The sequence below is a fragment of the Diabrotica undecimpunctata genome, chromosome 4 (genome assembly GCF_040954645.1).
Source record: "Diabrotica undecimpunctata isolate CICGRU chromosome 4, icDiaUnde3, whole genome shotgun sequence".
Lineage (NCBI taxonomy): Eukaryota > Metazoa > Arthropoda > Insecta > Coleoptera > Chrysomelidae > Diabrotica > Diabrotica undecimpunctata.
This window is the reverse complement of record NC_092806.1, coordinates 3,770,519-3,787,664: the sequence shown is the minus strand read 5'-3', so window position 1 is coordinate 3,787,664 and position 17,146 is coordinate 3,770,519. Positions and strand designations below refer to the sequence as shown.

General features: G+C 32.9%; 1 protein-coding gene across 1 annotated transcript in view; it reads left to right on the top strand.

Annotated features, from left to right (window-relative positions):
• Nucleotides 1–17,146, top strand: part of LOC140439050 (uncharacterized) — a 52,161-nt gene that overhangs the window by 18,477 nt on the left and 16,538 nt on the right. The window contains exon 2 of the mRNA XM_072528691.1: nt 12,786–12,988. Coding sequence (XP_072384792.1) covers nt 12,786–12,988 — 203 coding nt within the window. The remainder of the gene's footprint in view (nt 1–12,785; nt 12,989–17,146) is intronic.

Sequence of the window (17,146 nt, the reverse complement as noted above, 5' to 3'; positions counted from 1 at the left end):
TCAGAATTTCGCTTTAATCTGTGCCTAAGAATTGCAAGCAAAACAGACGTTGATAAAGATGTTATGAGACACATGGGGAATCTAAAAATTGCATTCCACAACATATCTCCTCAACTAAGCAAAATTCTTCGCGAATTGGTTTCTATAATAGTACTCGTACAGAGTATATCGAAATAAAAAGGAAAATAGGTACAGTTAAGATTTGATTTCACGTACAGGGCGCTTGCGCATCCGCTTATACGCATTTCGGCTTAATAGGCCTCATCACGGCTTTCCTGTCTTTTCCCTTTTAAGAAAATTCTCTTTAATTCTTTGATTTTTTAAATTCTTTTTGATTCCTCTAAAAAGTTTGTTTATTATTCCGTGTTTCGTCCAACTCTGTATAAACCGTCACCTCTTTTATCTCATATGATACACAAAACATTTCGAGGATCTCTCCTTACGCTCTATCAAAGCTAAGAATAGGTATGGTTAGTATTATGGTTTTTTTATTTTAGTAGATTAAGATTAAGAGAGGTGGCCTTTCGGCCTATTCCACTGCGACCTTTTTAGATCTATTGTGGTCGAGGATTAGTAACAATCGAAGTGCTTATTTCCAACGTGTCTTAAATCCAACATCTCGATTTATCGACTGTTTTATTTCATTAAAGACGCTATAGATTTCTTTAGGCCTAGAATAAAGTTTTATGCACCAATACGACTTATTTATCATTTGAAAGTGCATTAAAAAATCGTACTTATTTTCAAAACGTCGATCTCCCAACTGGATTTTTTTTGAAAACTGAAGAAGCTTTGTTACCAACTGATTATAGTATATTTTGAAAGTTTATATAATGTGTTTATTCTCGGCGAGGACTGGTCTACTCATGATTGGAAACGATTGGTTAGAAGGCACATAAAATCCAAAATAGATTTCAATTTAACAGAAATTAAATCAATAGGGATTATAGGTAGCAGAGTGAGCTACAAGTCTAGCTACTCAGATCTTTTCATGTCTTCATACACTATTAAAAAGGGGGAAGAAATGGTTATCACTTAAGCCAAACAAAGAGGCCTTCTGTGATTTAATTAAGAAAGAGAAGTTTAAATTACTTTTAAGTAAGCTATACAGACATAACACCATTAGAAGTACCTAGTCTATAAAATACTGGCAAAAATAATTAGGAAAAGATGAATAAAATATAAAAACAAAGTTATCGGAGAACACCATGGAAGGTTTAGACCAAGAAGAACAACTAATTATCAAACAAGTATGTTAAAATTAATTTCAAATACTAGCTACGAACAAAACTTGGGATTACATATGTTATTCATCGATTTTAAGAAGGCATACGACTCTATAAATCAAAAGATGCTATATGAGGTCATGAGAACATTAGAAATACCAGAAAAGCTTATAAGACTAGTGAGAATGACGTTACGGAACACGACAAACAGGGTAAAAGTGGAAGAAAGTTTTTCAAGACAGCTCACAGTGAATGGTGAACTTTAAAACAAGGGAATCCACTATTGACGAATTTATTTAACCTAGTATTAGAACAAATCGTAAGATTAAATATGAGCACAAACAGGATTATTTTCAACAGCAAGAAACAGTGCATAGCGTACGCAGATGATGTGGTGATACTAGTGAGAACGAAAAACATCTGGAAATGGTTTTCAAGGAAAATAAAAAAAAAAAAGAAAAAAAAACACGGACTATCAATAAACCAAACAAAAACGCAATATACGTAAATGATAAGAGACAGAACAAATGATAGCAAATGAAAGAAGCAAACGTTGTCTATACTTCTGAGAAAGTGACAGAATTTGAATACTTAGGAGTAACCATAAGGAACACAGAAAAAGAAGGAAAAAATATAGACAAAAGATTAATGAAGGGGAGCCACGCGCTATGATTACTAAATTCGATACTGAAAGCAAAACATGTGTCAAGAGAGAATCATTGGAGAATTTGGTTCCATGCTTTATTTTTTTTCCGAAATATCATTTTTCGTAATATTAGTACCATTCTTTGTATTTAAAAGTTTTTCAGTCAACAAATTAAATTCATTTGAAATGTGGATGTACCGTCGAATGCTAAGAATAAGCTGGACCAGCAGAACTACGAATGAAGAAGTACTAAGAGCAATGAACACACGCCCTCATCTGGTCAATACTACCAAAATTAGAAAGACGTCATATCTAGGACATATAATGCGCAATAGCGAATTTGACCAGCTCCAGGTAATATTAGAAGGCAAGATTGAAGGTAAAAGGGGCATAGGACGAAAGAAAAAATCTTGGTTACGAAGCATCAGAGATTGGACCCACACAAGAGGAAATGAATTAATTCATCAAGCCCAGAACAGAGAGAATTTTGTCATATTGATCGCCAACCTCAACAGAGAAGGCACTTAGGAGGAGGAGAAAGAGTTTTTAAGGTGTAAAACCTATGTATAAAAGATAAATCTTTGCTTATTTTGCTATTATTAGAAAGATGGTCTTATACATCGTTTTCAATACCATCAGAAAGCTACAGCATCCAAATTTAAGTACCTATACATCTCCACTAGCCAATAAAACGATCAAGAAGTAGAGAAATTTTATGAAGGTTTCTAAAGCTTATTTTAAAGCTCATAGAAAGAGCTCATTTCAAAATAATTATTGCAGATTTTATCGCCAAAGTACGGAAGCATAAAACCAGCAATATTCCAAATAGAAGGATATATCGTTTGGGAATTATGAATGAGTGAACACTTTGGAAATCTGTAATTTTAAATAAATACTAATTTTAAATTATCAGAAGTTTGTATATTTAAAATTTTCTATTTCATTATATGGTAGGATACCTATTAACCATTGAAGTCAGTATTATATATTGACTCCAAGCTCTAATTTCTTTGTTTGATTATAGATTAAAAGTAACGCCAGAAAATCTTTCCACAGATAAGTGCCGATGTTACAAAAGATCATAAAAAATATAATAAGTTTAAGAAATACTACAAATCAACAATATCATTAAGAAAAAACCTAGATTATGAGCATTTCTTTCATTTATTATCACAAATGAAAACATAGCCACAGATTTTCTGAAAGACGTACATTCTTTTTGCCACTTTTTGTTTTTATCACCTGTTAGTAATACTGAAATCAGAAAGATTGTACATAGTTGGAAAAATTCACACTGTACGGATTTTAAAAAATAATTGTTGAAACTATGGATAACATTATTGACAAATTAGTTATACTTTCTAATAATTGTTTTACTAAAAAGATTTTCCCAGATGGCCTACAACTACAAAAAGTACTACCGCTGTTCAAAAAGGGAACTTTATTATTATAAAGGATTTTCGGCAAAACTTTTAAGAGTATTCTAAATGTTCGTTTGATAGAATAACTAGAAAAATATAAAATAATTTATTGTAAACAATATGGCGTTAGAAAAAAGTGTAGTGCTACACCAGCTATACAAAAAATTGTGAGAGAAATAGATGATAGCTAGAAAGGGAGGTCATTTTGTGTGTTTGCTATTCTGTGACTTATCCAAAGCTTTTGACTGTGTTTCGCATGATTTACTGTTGGAAAAATTGCATAAATACGATATTAGGGGAGCTTTAATTTATTTAGATCATACTTAATAAGTAAAAACCGGCACTTTTTTATAATAACAGCTATTCTGATCTAAAAACTGTCAAAAATTGGGTTCCTTAAGGTTCGATACTGGGACCCACTTTGTTTCTTATTTATCTAAACGATTTGTTCCACTATACTTTTCCTATAAAATATCTACCTATGCTTTGCAGACCATAAAACTCTTATTAAGACTGATATTGATCAACATAATTTAAAAATTCAAATAGATAGTGATGAATGCCTACTCAGAAAACAAAAATCTGGTTTTTGTATAATAAGCTGAAACTTAACGAAGACAAAAATCAGAATTTGATTTTCAGTTCTGATCGAAAGTATATGTTAAACTATTAGGAATCTTGCTAGACGATAATTTGAACTTGAGTACTCATAGAGATTGCTTGAGCTATATCTTTAATACATAACTTAGTTGATATGATTCCAGAGTAGGTACTCTTAGGATATGCTATTTTGCACTGCTCCATATTGATTTACAGTACGGAATAACTGTTTGGGGTGGCTCTTGGCACGCAGATTTAATTTTTAAACTACAAAAAAGAGTAGTGAGGATATTGGCAAGAGCAGGGTATAGGGAACACTGTGAACCTCTATGTTTGGATGTAGATATTATGCCACTACCTTCACTCTATATAATGGTACCCTGATTGTAATTCATGCCAACAAAGGTAAGTTTAACATCGATAAAAGATTAAGAGATGTTATTAGAGCGCAACGTTTTAGGTTGACAAAGAGTATAAAAAATTCGACTGATGTTGGTTTGTATCACTTTTTGCAAGACTAAAAATTTCACACTTACTATTGTTTACAATATTTCATGTTTGTAGTTAGTGTGTTTCTCTTTTGTTAAATTGTTATTATTGAAAATGTTACTGATTGTTCTAATATTTAAATTCACAAAAATTTTACTAAAATTTAATGATGTATGTATGAAATAATTTTCACTATTTATTTTGACTTGTCAAAAACAAACTATTGACCAAATAAATTCTATTGTATTGAAGTCTGTAAAATGATTTATTTACAACATATTTAAGTGTAGAGAATCACATTGTTTAATACACCGTTGAAGATATTACTTTTGAATCAAATTTAAAATGCATTTTAATCACTTAAACAAAAATAAAGCCAGGTGTAAGCAGACACATGTAAAAGATTTCAATTACAATTTATCAATAACCTAATGGCCACTCCACATTCAAAAATAGGCACTCTACAACCCCCCGAAAACATCTAAAAACCTCCTAAGCCCCATCCACACATACAACACACATAATACGAAACCTTACCTATTTATGTCAATTGCAATAAACGACAATATCACAAAGTGACACAGAAAGAAACACTTAAACTAAATCTCCTAGCCCCAACCCACCGTCTCTCGCATTGGCCTGAAGAGACTCCACCCTTTAGAGAACGTCGGCGATTGGTGGAAATATCGAGAGGTTTGGATGACCCTCAACTTGAGGGTAGCTCTTGAATACTCTTCAGTCCTCTTCATGGTTCGCGTGTCGGCTTCAAGTGCGATTGAGTGTCCGCGTACTCGTTTTTGAGAATCTAAACTCAAAAATTGTCGTTAAGAACATTTGAAAAGTGAACATTTTTCCAAAAATCATTAAACTATCGTAATAAGCATTTTTTTCGTGATTGTAAAGTGTTTTTAAGTAACAAATTTATTATAAACAATTGAGAAGTGAGAAAAGCGAAATATATCAAGACATTTAGGACTTTATACCATATATTTATATTTTCGTGAGTTCGAGGAAATACGTAAAGGTGGCGGAAGACAAAGAAAAAGAAAAAATGCCCCCTGCGACCACCTCTGAAGGGTCGACGACGGCGTCACCCCCGACGTCGGTGGCGTCGACAGCTGCAGCGGCGTTCTTGGCCTGGCCGCCGCTTTTGCTGCATCCTTGGGCACCAGCGCTACTTCCTGGGGCCTGGTGCTCGCCAGTTATTAGATCTGCGTTTCCTGGGTTAGTATTTATTCAAAATTTAGATTCTTTAATAAATATGTTTGGTTTTAGCATGTATAATGAATAATGGTATCAAAAAAGGTACCTAACCTAACTTAAATACAAACTAATTAATAAAGGAAGTACCTCAAAAACTATGCAGCCACCTTTGGGTTTATTAGTTTTTTTAAAAATCATTTCTCAATTTTGCATTCTGTATTACTAAAACTTTTTAACAAGAATACGCAGAAGTACTTTGTTAGTATTTTTTAGATTTGACAATTAATTACAAAGGCTATAAAAGTATATTCTTTTATAGCCTTTAAAAGTATATATATTAAACTATATTTTAGTCCTTTTTAAGATCCAACTCAGTTTTCCAAATCCTGCCCATGCTAACCTTATTCTTCTGGTAATTTCGGCAGTTTGATTTTTTTTTGTTAACTTTCATTATCTGTCTCAGATTATGATTTTTATTTTTTCCAAGTTCATCTTAAGACCTACTTTTTCATAATTCTAATTCCATAGGACCCTATATTTCTTTTTTCCTTATAGTAGGTCCCAATATTTCTATTTTGCATTCTTTTATATATTTTAATATGAATTAAAGTCTATTTTACGTCTAATAATAAGAATTGCCAACACCATTCAAAATATTCTTAGAACAAGCACTGAATGAATGGAAACAAAAATGTTATAGTAAAACCGAAAAAGATAAATCTGAAAAAGACTGAGGACATATCTATTGGGGAAAACCGAATGACTTACAACTAAATGAGAATGATGAAGAAAAAATATCGATTATTTTTCCATAGAGTATTAAAGTGGCTGTATTAATAGTTATAGTTCAGTAACTAGGGAGGAAAATAGGACCTTACCTAACAATTCTGCTTAATTTAAACTTATCTTACCCTTATTTGCAAAAAAACGCATGGGCGTGGTGTGCGTTTTGTTTATAAGAGGGTTAAAACTACCCTTAAGTCGAAAAAATAGAAAAACACGTACTAAAGCGTTCTATGCATTAAAATCTGTACAAATGATAATTTTTACTTGATTACAAATGTTCAACCCTTAGAAACCACCGCTAACGACGTAAATAACATTAAAAAATAATTTTTTACGATGAAAAATGCTTACATTATGAATTAAAATGAATCACAACTCATTCGCCGCTTGTGAAATGAAGTTTAATTTTTTTCAAGTTGTAAACTAATAAAAAGCATCCCTTTATGCAAAAAAATACCTAAAAAGCCTGTTTATAGTTTAAAATGTTTTAATTTTCAATTTAGATAGCTAAAAATTCATTCCTCGCTTATGAAATGATATTTCTTTTGTTAAAACTCTTTCATCCTTAAAAATCATCACTAAAGACGACTACGTTAAAAATAATTTTGCCCATATTAAAATTCTCAACTTATGTATTTAAAAATTGTGGCCCCCCTGGGCTAGTGTCGATGTACGCTCAGTATGTGAATCCGATACAGTGATACGAGCTCGTATATGAAAATGTCGTTGTTGGTGTCGTGATATTCATCTACAAAACTATAATACTTACTTTTAATATGTGAAAGCTCCAAAATAATTATATTTTTCAAGTTCCAAAATTATCTCCCAAAAATATCATTGGTTTTTCGTTAATAAGTTAGTTAATTTTCACACTTTGTATAATATGTATACACTGTCATTTGCAAGGTAATTTCAAGGGCTATATGGCTAGGTTCATTAGAAAGATAAACTACCCTTCAATTTTGAAAAATTATGGTTTGAAGCACTCGAAACAGGGGGTGTTCACATCAAGACATCTATTTTAATCGGTGATACCTTATTGTTTTTTTACGATACAGAATTTTATAAAAAACGAGAATATGTAATAAAAAAAACTATTTTTGTACTCTATTATTTTTACGTAAATATTATAGTTTTAAATTATTTTGCAAAAGTAACAATTTTTTAGAAATTTTCAAAATAGACCACACAATTTAATATACCTTTTTCCAAAAATAATGCATTTTAATTCAGTAAAACTCATGAATCCAATGAAGAACTCTAAAATAAAACGTAATGTAAAAGAATGATTAATTATAGTGGCCTTTTTTCCTTAAAATATTCGAATATTCCATCTTTAAACTACAAATTACTTTTTGTAATACTAATTTTAAAGATCGTTTAATGAATTATAACAAAGTTTAATATCATTACCCCTGAAAAATCAACCTTTTTCTTACAATTTAACGTTGAATACATTGATCCAAATATTCGCAAAAAAATGTCTCCTTTCACTGACCATATCTCACTTTGTATTGTATCAAGAATATCTTGTAAAAAATGAATCTCATTCTTCTTTAATAAGCTTCATTTTTGTTTTACATACTTTTTCGGTAACAGGCATATTTTTTGAGTTATTCATGAAAAATTCGCTGTTTTCAACCATAAATATCTCAAACAGTATTAACTTTCCGGAGAAACTCTATAGAACAAAAGTTGCTTATAATTTAATTCTTGCTTATAATATATATATATATATATGCAAATGCACTGATATATTATATTTTAGTCATCTTTTGTGTTAAAAATTATCGTTAACTTCACTATGAATCATGTCCGTGAGAAACAGGAAACAGTTATAACTTAAAACTTTTTGGAAAGCATAGGAAATCATCGGCTATTGATAAATTCAGCAGTGAAAGAGACCTGTCTCAACGACTATTTGGGTTTATGGCCCGATTCACAATTTACAGGTGACAATCGAGCCGAATCCTTAAGAAATATGGGGAGTCACGTTTAAGCAATTCAGAAAGCCATAAACAGGTGTCCGCTGGTACTTAGTTTCGACAATATCCACTTGTGAGATGAAGGTGTACGGAACCTTCCGAAAAAATTGGCTTTTTGTGTTTCGCACGACTTTCAAGTGTTACGGGAAAGGATTTACTTTAAAAAATATATAAAAGGCCGAGTAAACGATGGAAAGAGTTTGTATAGAGGGCGTGCAAAATCGATTATCGATCAATAAATACCCAGAAATGGCATCTTTTTAGACAAAACACTTTTTTTTATTAAAAAATAAAAAGCTTTAGGTATATAGGGAGTGAAATTTAGTGAAAATTATCCAATCTTACTTGTTCAGGAAGATTTATTTGATAATTAAATGTGAATTAAAACTTATGTAACATCCAACGTGCATCCATTCGTATAACATGATGGTTTCATTCCAGTCTTCTCTGTGTCCAATAGTACAATAACCTCTAATTTGTCTATTATTGCTTTTCAGCAATTCTGACTTTCGGAGTCATGTTAAGGTGCTCTAATTGGTACTTTAATCTAGCTCTAACAGGTTTTGGTACAATTGGTAGTTCTTGTTCTATCAAGTCTCATAGTTCATTAAAAACCGTGAGTTTTTCGCTCTCACTATGTTTTTTTATATATTTTTTAATTAATTATTCATGGCAGCGTATCAAATTTTAATTCTTCTTTACCATTTGCTTATCTGCTTCCCAAAATTCATTTCTCCTGTTATTCAAAGGAAAAACCTCTTTCCTTAAGGAAGCTGAAAACACTCAGTACCACAACCAGGTAGAATTCATCTAATTTTCTAAAGACTGTGAGAAACAGGGCTGAATGAGGTTCAAACATGCCTTAAAAGTGATATAGGTAGTTATGATTCCGGCTAGTGGAAGCAGAAAAAAATTAAAAATTTACTGTTTCGTGTGTTCACAAAATAATATCGAATTGTATTTTGATTATAAAGTAAGTAAAGTTACAAATTAACGATTCATTTTTTCGTGATCTGGTCTCTTGGGTGTCACCGCCGAACGGGTGACACTCAGAGCGGACCGACCCTCTCGTCCCACCCTAGCTACGACACTGAAAACAGCTATTGAAAAAGGTCTTAGAACAATAATGTCCCATATTGGATCTGAAACTTTTGAAATCGTTTGAATTGTGTGCAAAAGATGAGCTAGATCGGTTGAATAGTTTTTACGAAATTTAATTTATTAACTGAAATTGACAAGTTTTTAAGTATTTTGACAGACTACAATTGACAAATTATATTTAATAAAATAATGAGTTTGACATTTTGCTTGTTTATTTAAAAATAGTTCCACTAAAAAATTAATGAATCCCTAGATGAGAGTCTTTTTGTATATATCATACTACAAACTTCAACTGTCAAACTCGTTTATATAGTTGTGACGAAAAAAACCTTATTTTTACCAACTGGATTGCTCTAATACTGTAATAAATTTAATGTAATGAATTTCATTTTCCAAACATTTATACCCAATTCCCCAGCACTGAATAAGCAAATCCTTTGTTTTCGTTTTATGTTAACCCATAAAGCGCAAGAGGACAGAATATAGCCCTCAGGCCATCTCTGCTATAAGCCACCTTCTTTTTGAAAGAATGGAAAATAAAAAGAATAGTATTAAAGTTTGTAAAAATTTTTTGATTCCTAGCTGAGCACTTTCGGTTCACAAAGCCATCCTCAGAGCTGTACCACTACTAAACAGGGATCTCATTGGTGATAAAATACAAAATTTTTCTTTATAAACTTGACCACAGCTCTGAGGAAGGCTTCGTAAGCCTAAAGCAAGATAACTTCTACATCCACTTCGTATTATTTTCCAATTTTCCATATAATTAATTGAAAGCTGACGACAAAAGACAAAAATATACGTTTTTATTCAAAAACAAATTCAGAATATTATTGCAAAGTCTTTTCTGAAAGTTTGTTATCTTATGTACGTTATCAAATTTGACCGCTGCGTACTCAGAACTGCTGTCTCTTCATTATCTTAAGCTAGTATACCTACTTCTAACGATTTGATAGATAATTATATACCAATCAAACTATACAAGGTGTCATCTTCAAAGTATTGACTAAGTCTTAACTGAAAAGTGTCTCCTGAGATTTGAAAATGATAATAGATTGTTAACGATAAAACTTATCAAGAATGCTTACGTCAAAATATAAAAGCTAATGTATGTAATAAACTATTCTAAAGTAAAATTAATACTTGAAAAGATGAAGATGAGATTATTCATCTGTGAAGTATGGACTACTAGAACAATGACCTAGAAGAAACGTTTCTAGAAGGTGATTGATAATCACAAATTTGAAGTATTACTTCTTTAGAATACTACCGAGAAAAAGTCCTTGAGATAAGGATAATTATCCTCTGTTCATCTTTCGGTTATTCCTTGGTTTCAGATTATTTGGCCGTATCTTTGATGTACTTCAGTTGGTGATTTATTTCTTGCAATTTTTATTACTCAGTTGCGCGTTGGTTCCATTCTGTTTTTTTTTTGTTCATGATCCACCACTTTATTCCTTCGATTTTGCATACCTACGTGTCGTATACCTTTATTCTGTAATCTGTTCATTGTAGTATGTACTTTTATTACCATTGTTACAACAGCTTCTGCGAAATTATGTTAGTATGTAAAGCGATGGTATACAATTGATGCAGCATTATTTGAAAGTAGTTTTCATCTTCTGAAATAAGTATTGCATCTTTCATATAGCAAATAAAAGTTTCTTTGTGTAGAGTTTTGTCTTCCACCGGCGCGTCTTAAGATAGGAAAATATTTCACTAGTCTTGGCGAGCGTGTAGCGTGTATATTAATTGTCTTCTTCTTCTTTTGGCGCCTATCCTCTGTAGATGTTGGCAATCATGTTGGTCCATACAACTTTGTTGACAGCTGCTCTAAATAGATATATGGTAGTCATTCCTGCCCACTGTCTGATGTTCTTCAACCACGATGTCCTTCTGCGCCCTTGAGATCTTTTGCCTTCTAACTTGCTTTGAAAAATTAGTTGAATTAGTTGATACTTCTCATTGCTCATCACGTGCCCTAAGTTATTCAGGCTGCTTCATCCATGGTATGTAATTGTCGATTATTTTCAAGGGTTCATTATTAGCTGTGAATTGGTGCTGTATTACGTCGTTTTTACATCCTACAAGAATTTTGGTCTTCTTACAATTTAATTTCATGCCTTATCTGTCACAGGCTTCCACTACACGGTCGTAAATCTTTGTCATCAATACTAGATTCTTTTAGTATCTGAAATAATTTTCAATGTTGCACCTTGTCTAATGCCTTTTCAAAGTCTATAAAGCGTGCGTAGACTTCGCAATTTACGTCTCGAGTTCTTTGTATCTAGAAATCAATCATGATAAATATAAATTCTAGTAATAGTAGAGACATATGATTTGGAAGGCGAAAAGGTTAGGTGAGGAATGCTATTGAGCAGAGTTGAATGAATTGAATAATAGTGACTGTTATGAGCCTTAGTAATACTTTTATATAATGTTTCCCATTTATTTCTGGCATCTTTCTTTACTAGTAACAAGAAATAATTATTACTTTCAATCGTTGCTTCTATCCGAGTGTCACAAGCACTTTTGGCTGCCATATCTACTTCTTCATTGCCAGTAATACCTGCATGTCCTTGACTATACTAGGAGAAGTAAATAAATACTATTCTGGTGAGGCCAGCAAATTATCAGAAAAGTTTTCTTATATGCTCACGCATATAAGAAACCACACATACATAAGAAACAAAACACACATCAGTTATAAACTTCTAGTCAACAACAATCTAGTTGAACAAGTGAAAAAGTTTAACTATCTAGGCTGTTGGATACATGAAACCTTAGACCAAGAACAAGAGGTTAAATGTAGAATAGAACAGGCAAGAAACACCTTCTTAAAGATGCGACAGTTACTCACTACTCGTAATCTTGATTTGTCCGCATTGTACCGCATGATAAAGTGTTATGTATATAGTGTACTATTACACGGCGTGGAAGCTTGGACATTAACAGTCAGCTCGTTACGACGTTTAGAGAGCTTTGAGATGTGGGTATTTCGTCGTATGCTGAAAATTCCATGGACCGACCGCGTTAGAAAGGAAAAAGTTTTAAGGCGTATGAATAGAGAACGTGAACTCACAGAAATTGTCAAGAAGCGTAAAACGTCTTATCTTGGACACATATTTAGACACGACAGGTATAACTTCCTTCACTTTATTATAGAAGGGAAAATCTATCTGAACTTTTATCTAAAAAGCTTATTCAAACACAAAACTCATCAAAAGGCACTCGTTTAATTAAAACATAGTAAATCTGCTCTACAAAATATTTTTAAAAATTCCTCAACATTCTGACGTGATTGTTAACAAGCTTCTTTTTTTTTCAGATTATTGGATACCATGAAAATGACGGGAACAACCATAGCCAACCAAAGACAACCTGCCAGTTTTGCAATTAGTGATATTTTAGAATTAGATAGACAAAATAGTGAAGAAATAGATCCAATAACGACAGATATGTCCGTTTACCCCACACACCACGACCTTTCCTATTCGACTAGACATCAGTGGCTTCAAGTACCTGAACCTGGTGAGTAAGAGAATATTTATTGGGCTATTAATACATACATATATATTTGTGTCTGTCTTGCAATTTTTTTTAACATTATTTCTTGTAATATGTAGATACATAAATCAAAGGATAAAAAGTAAATTTTAATATCCGCCTTCGTACTCCATAATTCACTCCCAAATTAGTGCTGCTCTAAATGATATATACCAAAAATTAGTAACAGCCCTTCCCTGATCACCTCGAAGCTATCAGTCATCACAACAATAGCGATCACATCGAATTTTCAAAAGGATCTCAGTCACTGATACAGTTAGAGATTTTAACGGCACGAGGGATGCGTTTCGGTTGTCTCCCCTTTCTTGGTAATTATGTAACCATTAGTAGGCCAAATATATGGCGAGAAGGGACCGGTAGACCGAATTTACCATTCGTAGTTCATTTGACATAAAAGAGAACAAGTCACGCCTTCGGAAAGCAGATGTTTGTTCTGCAGGCAGATGTGAATCTTGGGGTTTTGTCACCATTTTGGCCGATTTGTCAATTGAGGTGAAACAAAGATCGATTGGGCAGGTATATTAAGACTGAATTGAGAAAAAATTAATAAGATGGTGAGCTGTTACTATAAATTCTTTTATAACTGTGGATTAGTGTCACTAGGAGTGTGATTAATATGTTAGATATTGGCGGAAAAAATAGGCCCAAACTACTTTGCAAATTGATATTTTTAAATAAAATATTCGAAGATTTTTTTTACAAAAAAGAAATATACAATATTTTAAAAGATTGTTTTTACCAATGTGATATGCTAACGTGAGTTTTTATAATATGAATAAAATATATTAAATATATCTAGAGTAACTACGGAGAAGATGGCCGTAGGTTTTTTCACGACACTACAAAAATCAAACTAGTGATATATTTTTTAATTATTATTTAAAAACAGTCTTTAATTATTTAATTATTAAAAGGGCACAAAGTAGTTGACAAATTTCAATAAAATAAAGTGGTTTGCTTAGCTGGAAGTGAGGTTTACGCCATTTTAAAAAGAGTGCAGATATAGATTATATAAGCTGATTCTTTTGACGTGAAAACTTGGGAACCTGGAGGCGTTCTGTCTAAAGAAAATTCAGATTTGTATTTTACCTTAAAAAATACAAGGAGGTAGCAAAAAAAGTTCCTTCGGCATTGCAACATTCAAAGAAAGTGATAGTTTTTTTTTCTAAGTAGAAGTTATCGTAAATGCATATTTTGATCCTTTTTCGGCCAAAACGAGTCCTGGGCAATGATTTAATTGCAGACCTGATTCATCCATATTGAAAATACAGTTTATTTTTCCCATTTGTGAAAATCTGCTCCAATAACTTCAAATAAGCATTAACTTATATTCTGTTTAAAGCTTGAGATCTAGATCATAAAACTCCTTCAGACTTTCGTAATCAGGCTTTCTTCTGAAAAACATTTTTTGTATCCAATCATAATCATATTTTCAATTGTTTTGTTGAATCTGTAAGGCATGTTTAGTCGCTCTGCAAAATGAAATGTTATTGTCCTAACATTATTAATAGTCAAATAGAAAACCTTCATTTTGTATTAAGTTTTTGTTCATCTTCTTTTCCAAGGATAGAAGATGGCCCCATATGTCCTTTTATTGTCATTTTTGTATTTTCATTCCAATCTTTTAAGTGGAATGCAATAGGTTTAAGATGCAGACTAGATGGTCATTTTTTCATTTTTAAACAGAATGTATAGCGACCTTAAGTAATTTTTCTGTCCATGCTATTGGCTTATGAGAACGCAAACCACTTTCATTTAGAACTCTTCTTACAGTTCATGCAGAAATATGAGTTCGCCGAGCTTCTAACAATTCCTCTAGCGAGAACATTTGACGTTAAAGAGCGGTTCCGTAATGCGAAAATCTTTAAAAAACGTTCATCACACCTATCTCTGAAACTTTTTATGTGCCACTATGGTGTGCGGTCCACCGTTGCATTTCTGCTGTACCTTGCGGTCTTCTGAGAGTTGTGGTGTACTTGTGCAGCTAAACAACACCATAATCTTTTCCCAGAAGGGTTTGCACAAATAACAACCCCAAATAAAAAAACCTGGTAGATTTCCAAAAATTAGTTAAATTGTGACTACCAAACTCATTTTTAAGCTAGAATCATTGACTGCTTTTTTTCTCTTAAAGTAAGGTTCATGAAGTTTTTCTTTAAAAATAATTAGGCTGTATCGTTGTGTACAAACTAAGCTTTCATATCATTTTTTATTGTAAATAGTTGGTGTGCATTTTTTGCAAATTATTAGAGTCCCCTTTCATTTTACGTTTATTTTCCTCCAAATGTTTATTACTTGTGAATTATTTTCTAGAAGAGTTTTCTTCCATTTCATTTCTTCTTCTTCTTCTGGTTCCTATCCGTTTCGGATGTTGGAAATCATATTGGCAATCATGACCTCGCTCGCTGCGGCTCGAAACAGCTCCGTTGAGGTTTTCTTAAACCATGTTCTTAAATTCCGCAGCCATGATATTCTCCTTCTACCGGGTCCTAGCTTACCTTTGACTTTACCTTGCAATATAGACTGCAGCAGGGAGTAACGGTGTTGGTTTCTCATAAGGTGTCCCAGATATTGCAATTTTATGCGTTTGATTGTAAACACAATCTCTGGTTCCTTCTTCATTTTTTCTAGAACTTCCTTGTTCGTGATCCTTGCTGTCCATGATATTCTCAGCATTCTTCTATAAAGCCACATCTCAAATGCTTCAATGGTTTTTGTTTTTTAATAGTGGTGTCTGTAAGCGTCCATGCCTCCGCCCCGTACAACAACACAGAGAAAACATAGCATCTCAAATGTCTCATTTTTGTATCTAGGAATATGTTGTGACTTTTGAAGATGGCGCTCATTTTGTTAAATACCGTTCTTGCCTTTCCTATGCTGCACTTTATTTCCTGTACATTGCTCCACTGTTCGTTTATAATAGTTTCCAGGTAGCAATGCTGTTCTACTCGCTCTATCTGCGTCCCATTAATGTATAGATGAGCCCCATTTATATTCTCCTTGCTGATAATCATTTGTTTCGTTTTGTGGGTATTAATGTTTAGTCCGTACTGTTGACTGTACTCGTTTATTCTGTCCATTAGCCTCTGAAGTCCCTCTAAACTATCTGCTATCACCATGGTGTCGTCGGCATATCTAACATTGTTTACTCTTTCACCATTTAGAAGGATGCCTTCGTCTATTCCGTAAAGAGCCTCGTTAAACATTTTCTCTGCGTACATATTAAATATCAACGGCGATAGGATACATCCCTGTCTAACTCCACGTAGTATTTTTATGTGATCTGTTTCTTCTCCGTTAATTTTCATGTATGCGGTCTGATTCCAGTATAGTTCTGAAATTATTCTAAGGTCTTTGTCATCCAGGTCTGCTTCTTTTAAAATGTTTATCATCTTTTGATGTTGAACTCTGTCAAACGCCTTTTCATAGTCAATCAAGCACACGTATACGTCGCAGTTAACGTCCCTGCATCTTTGAATCAGTACCTGTACTCCGAAAAGTGCCTCTCTGGTACCCAATGCGTTAATGAAGCTGAACTGTCTGTCCGATATTTGTTCCTCGCACTTCTTATAAATTCTTCCATGGATGACTCTAAGAAACAGTTTCAACATGTGGCTCATTAGGCTGATTGTTCGATATTCTTCGCACTTTTTAGCCCCCTGTTTTTTAGGTATCGCTATGAATTCTGATTCTAGCCATTTATCAGGGATGATTCCTGTATTGTATATTTTATTGAAGATAGCCGTGATCCAATTTATTCCTTCTTCCTCCAAGAGTTTTAAAAATTCAGCTTCCATATTATCAGGCCCTACAGCTTTCCTGCTTTTCATCCGATTTATTGCTTCTTCTACCTCGGATTTAAGTATGTCCGGGCCCGTCATCCTCTCTGAAAATGGATGCCTAGAATCCGTTCTTTGATCTTAAAAAAGTGTCTCCAAATATATTCTCCATTTGTCTTCCATTTCATTAGTTTGCGCAAATCCTTCAGGAATTTTCATATTGCGATCAGTAGACCGCACACTATAATAAAGCTATATGCACAATTAGACCGCATCCTCGTACTAGGCCACATACCATAGTGGTACCACTTTTTCTTCCTGATCCTGATCTTCCAGTGTATTC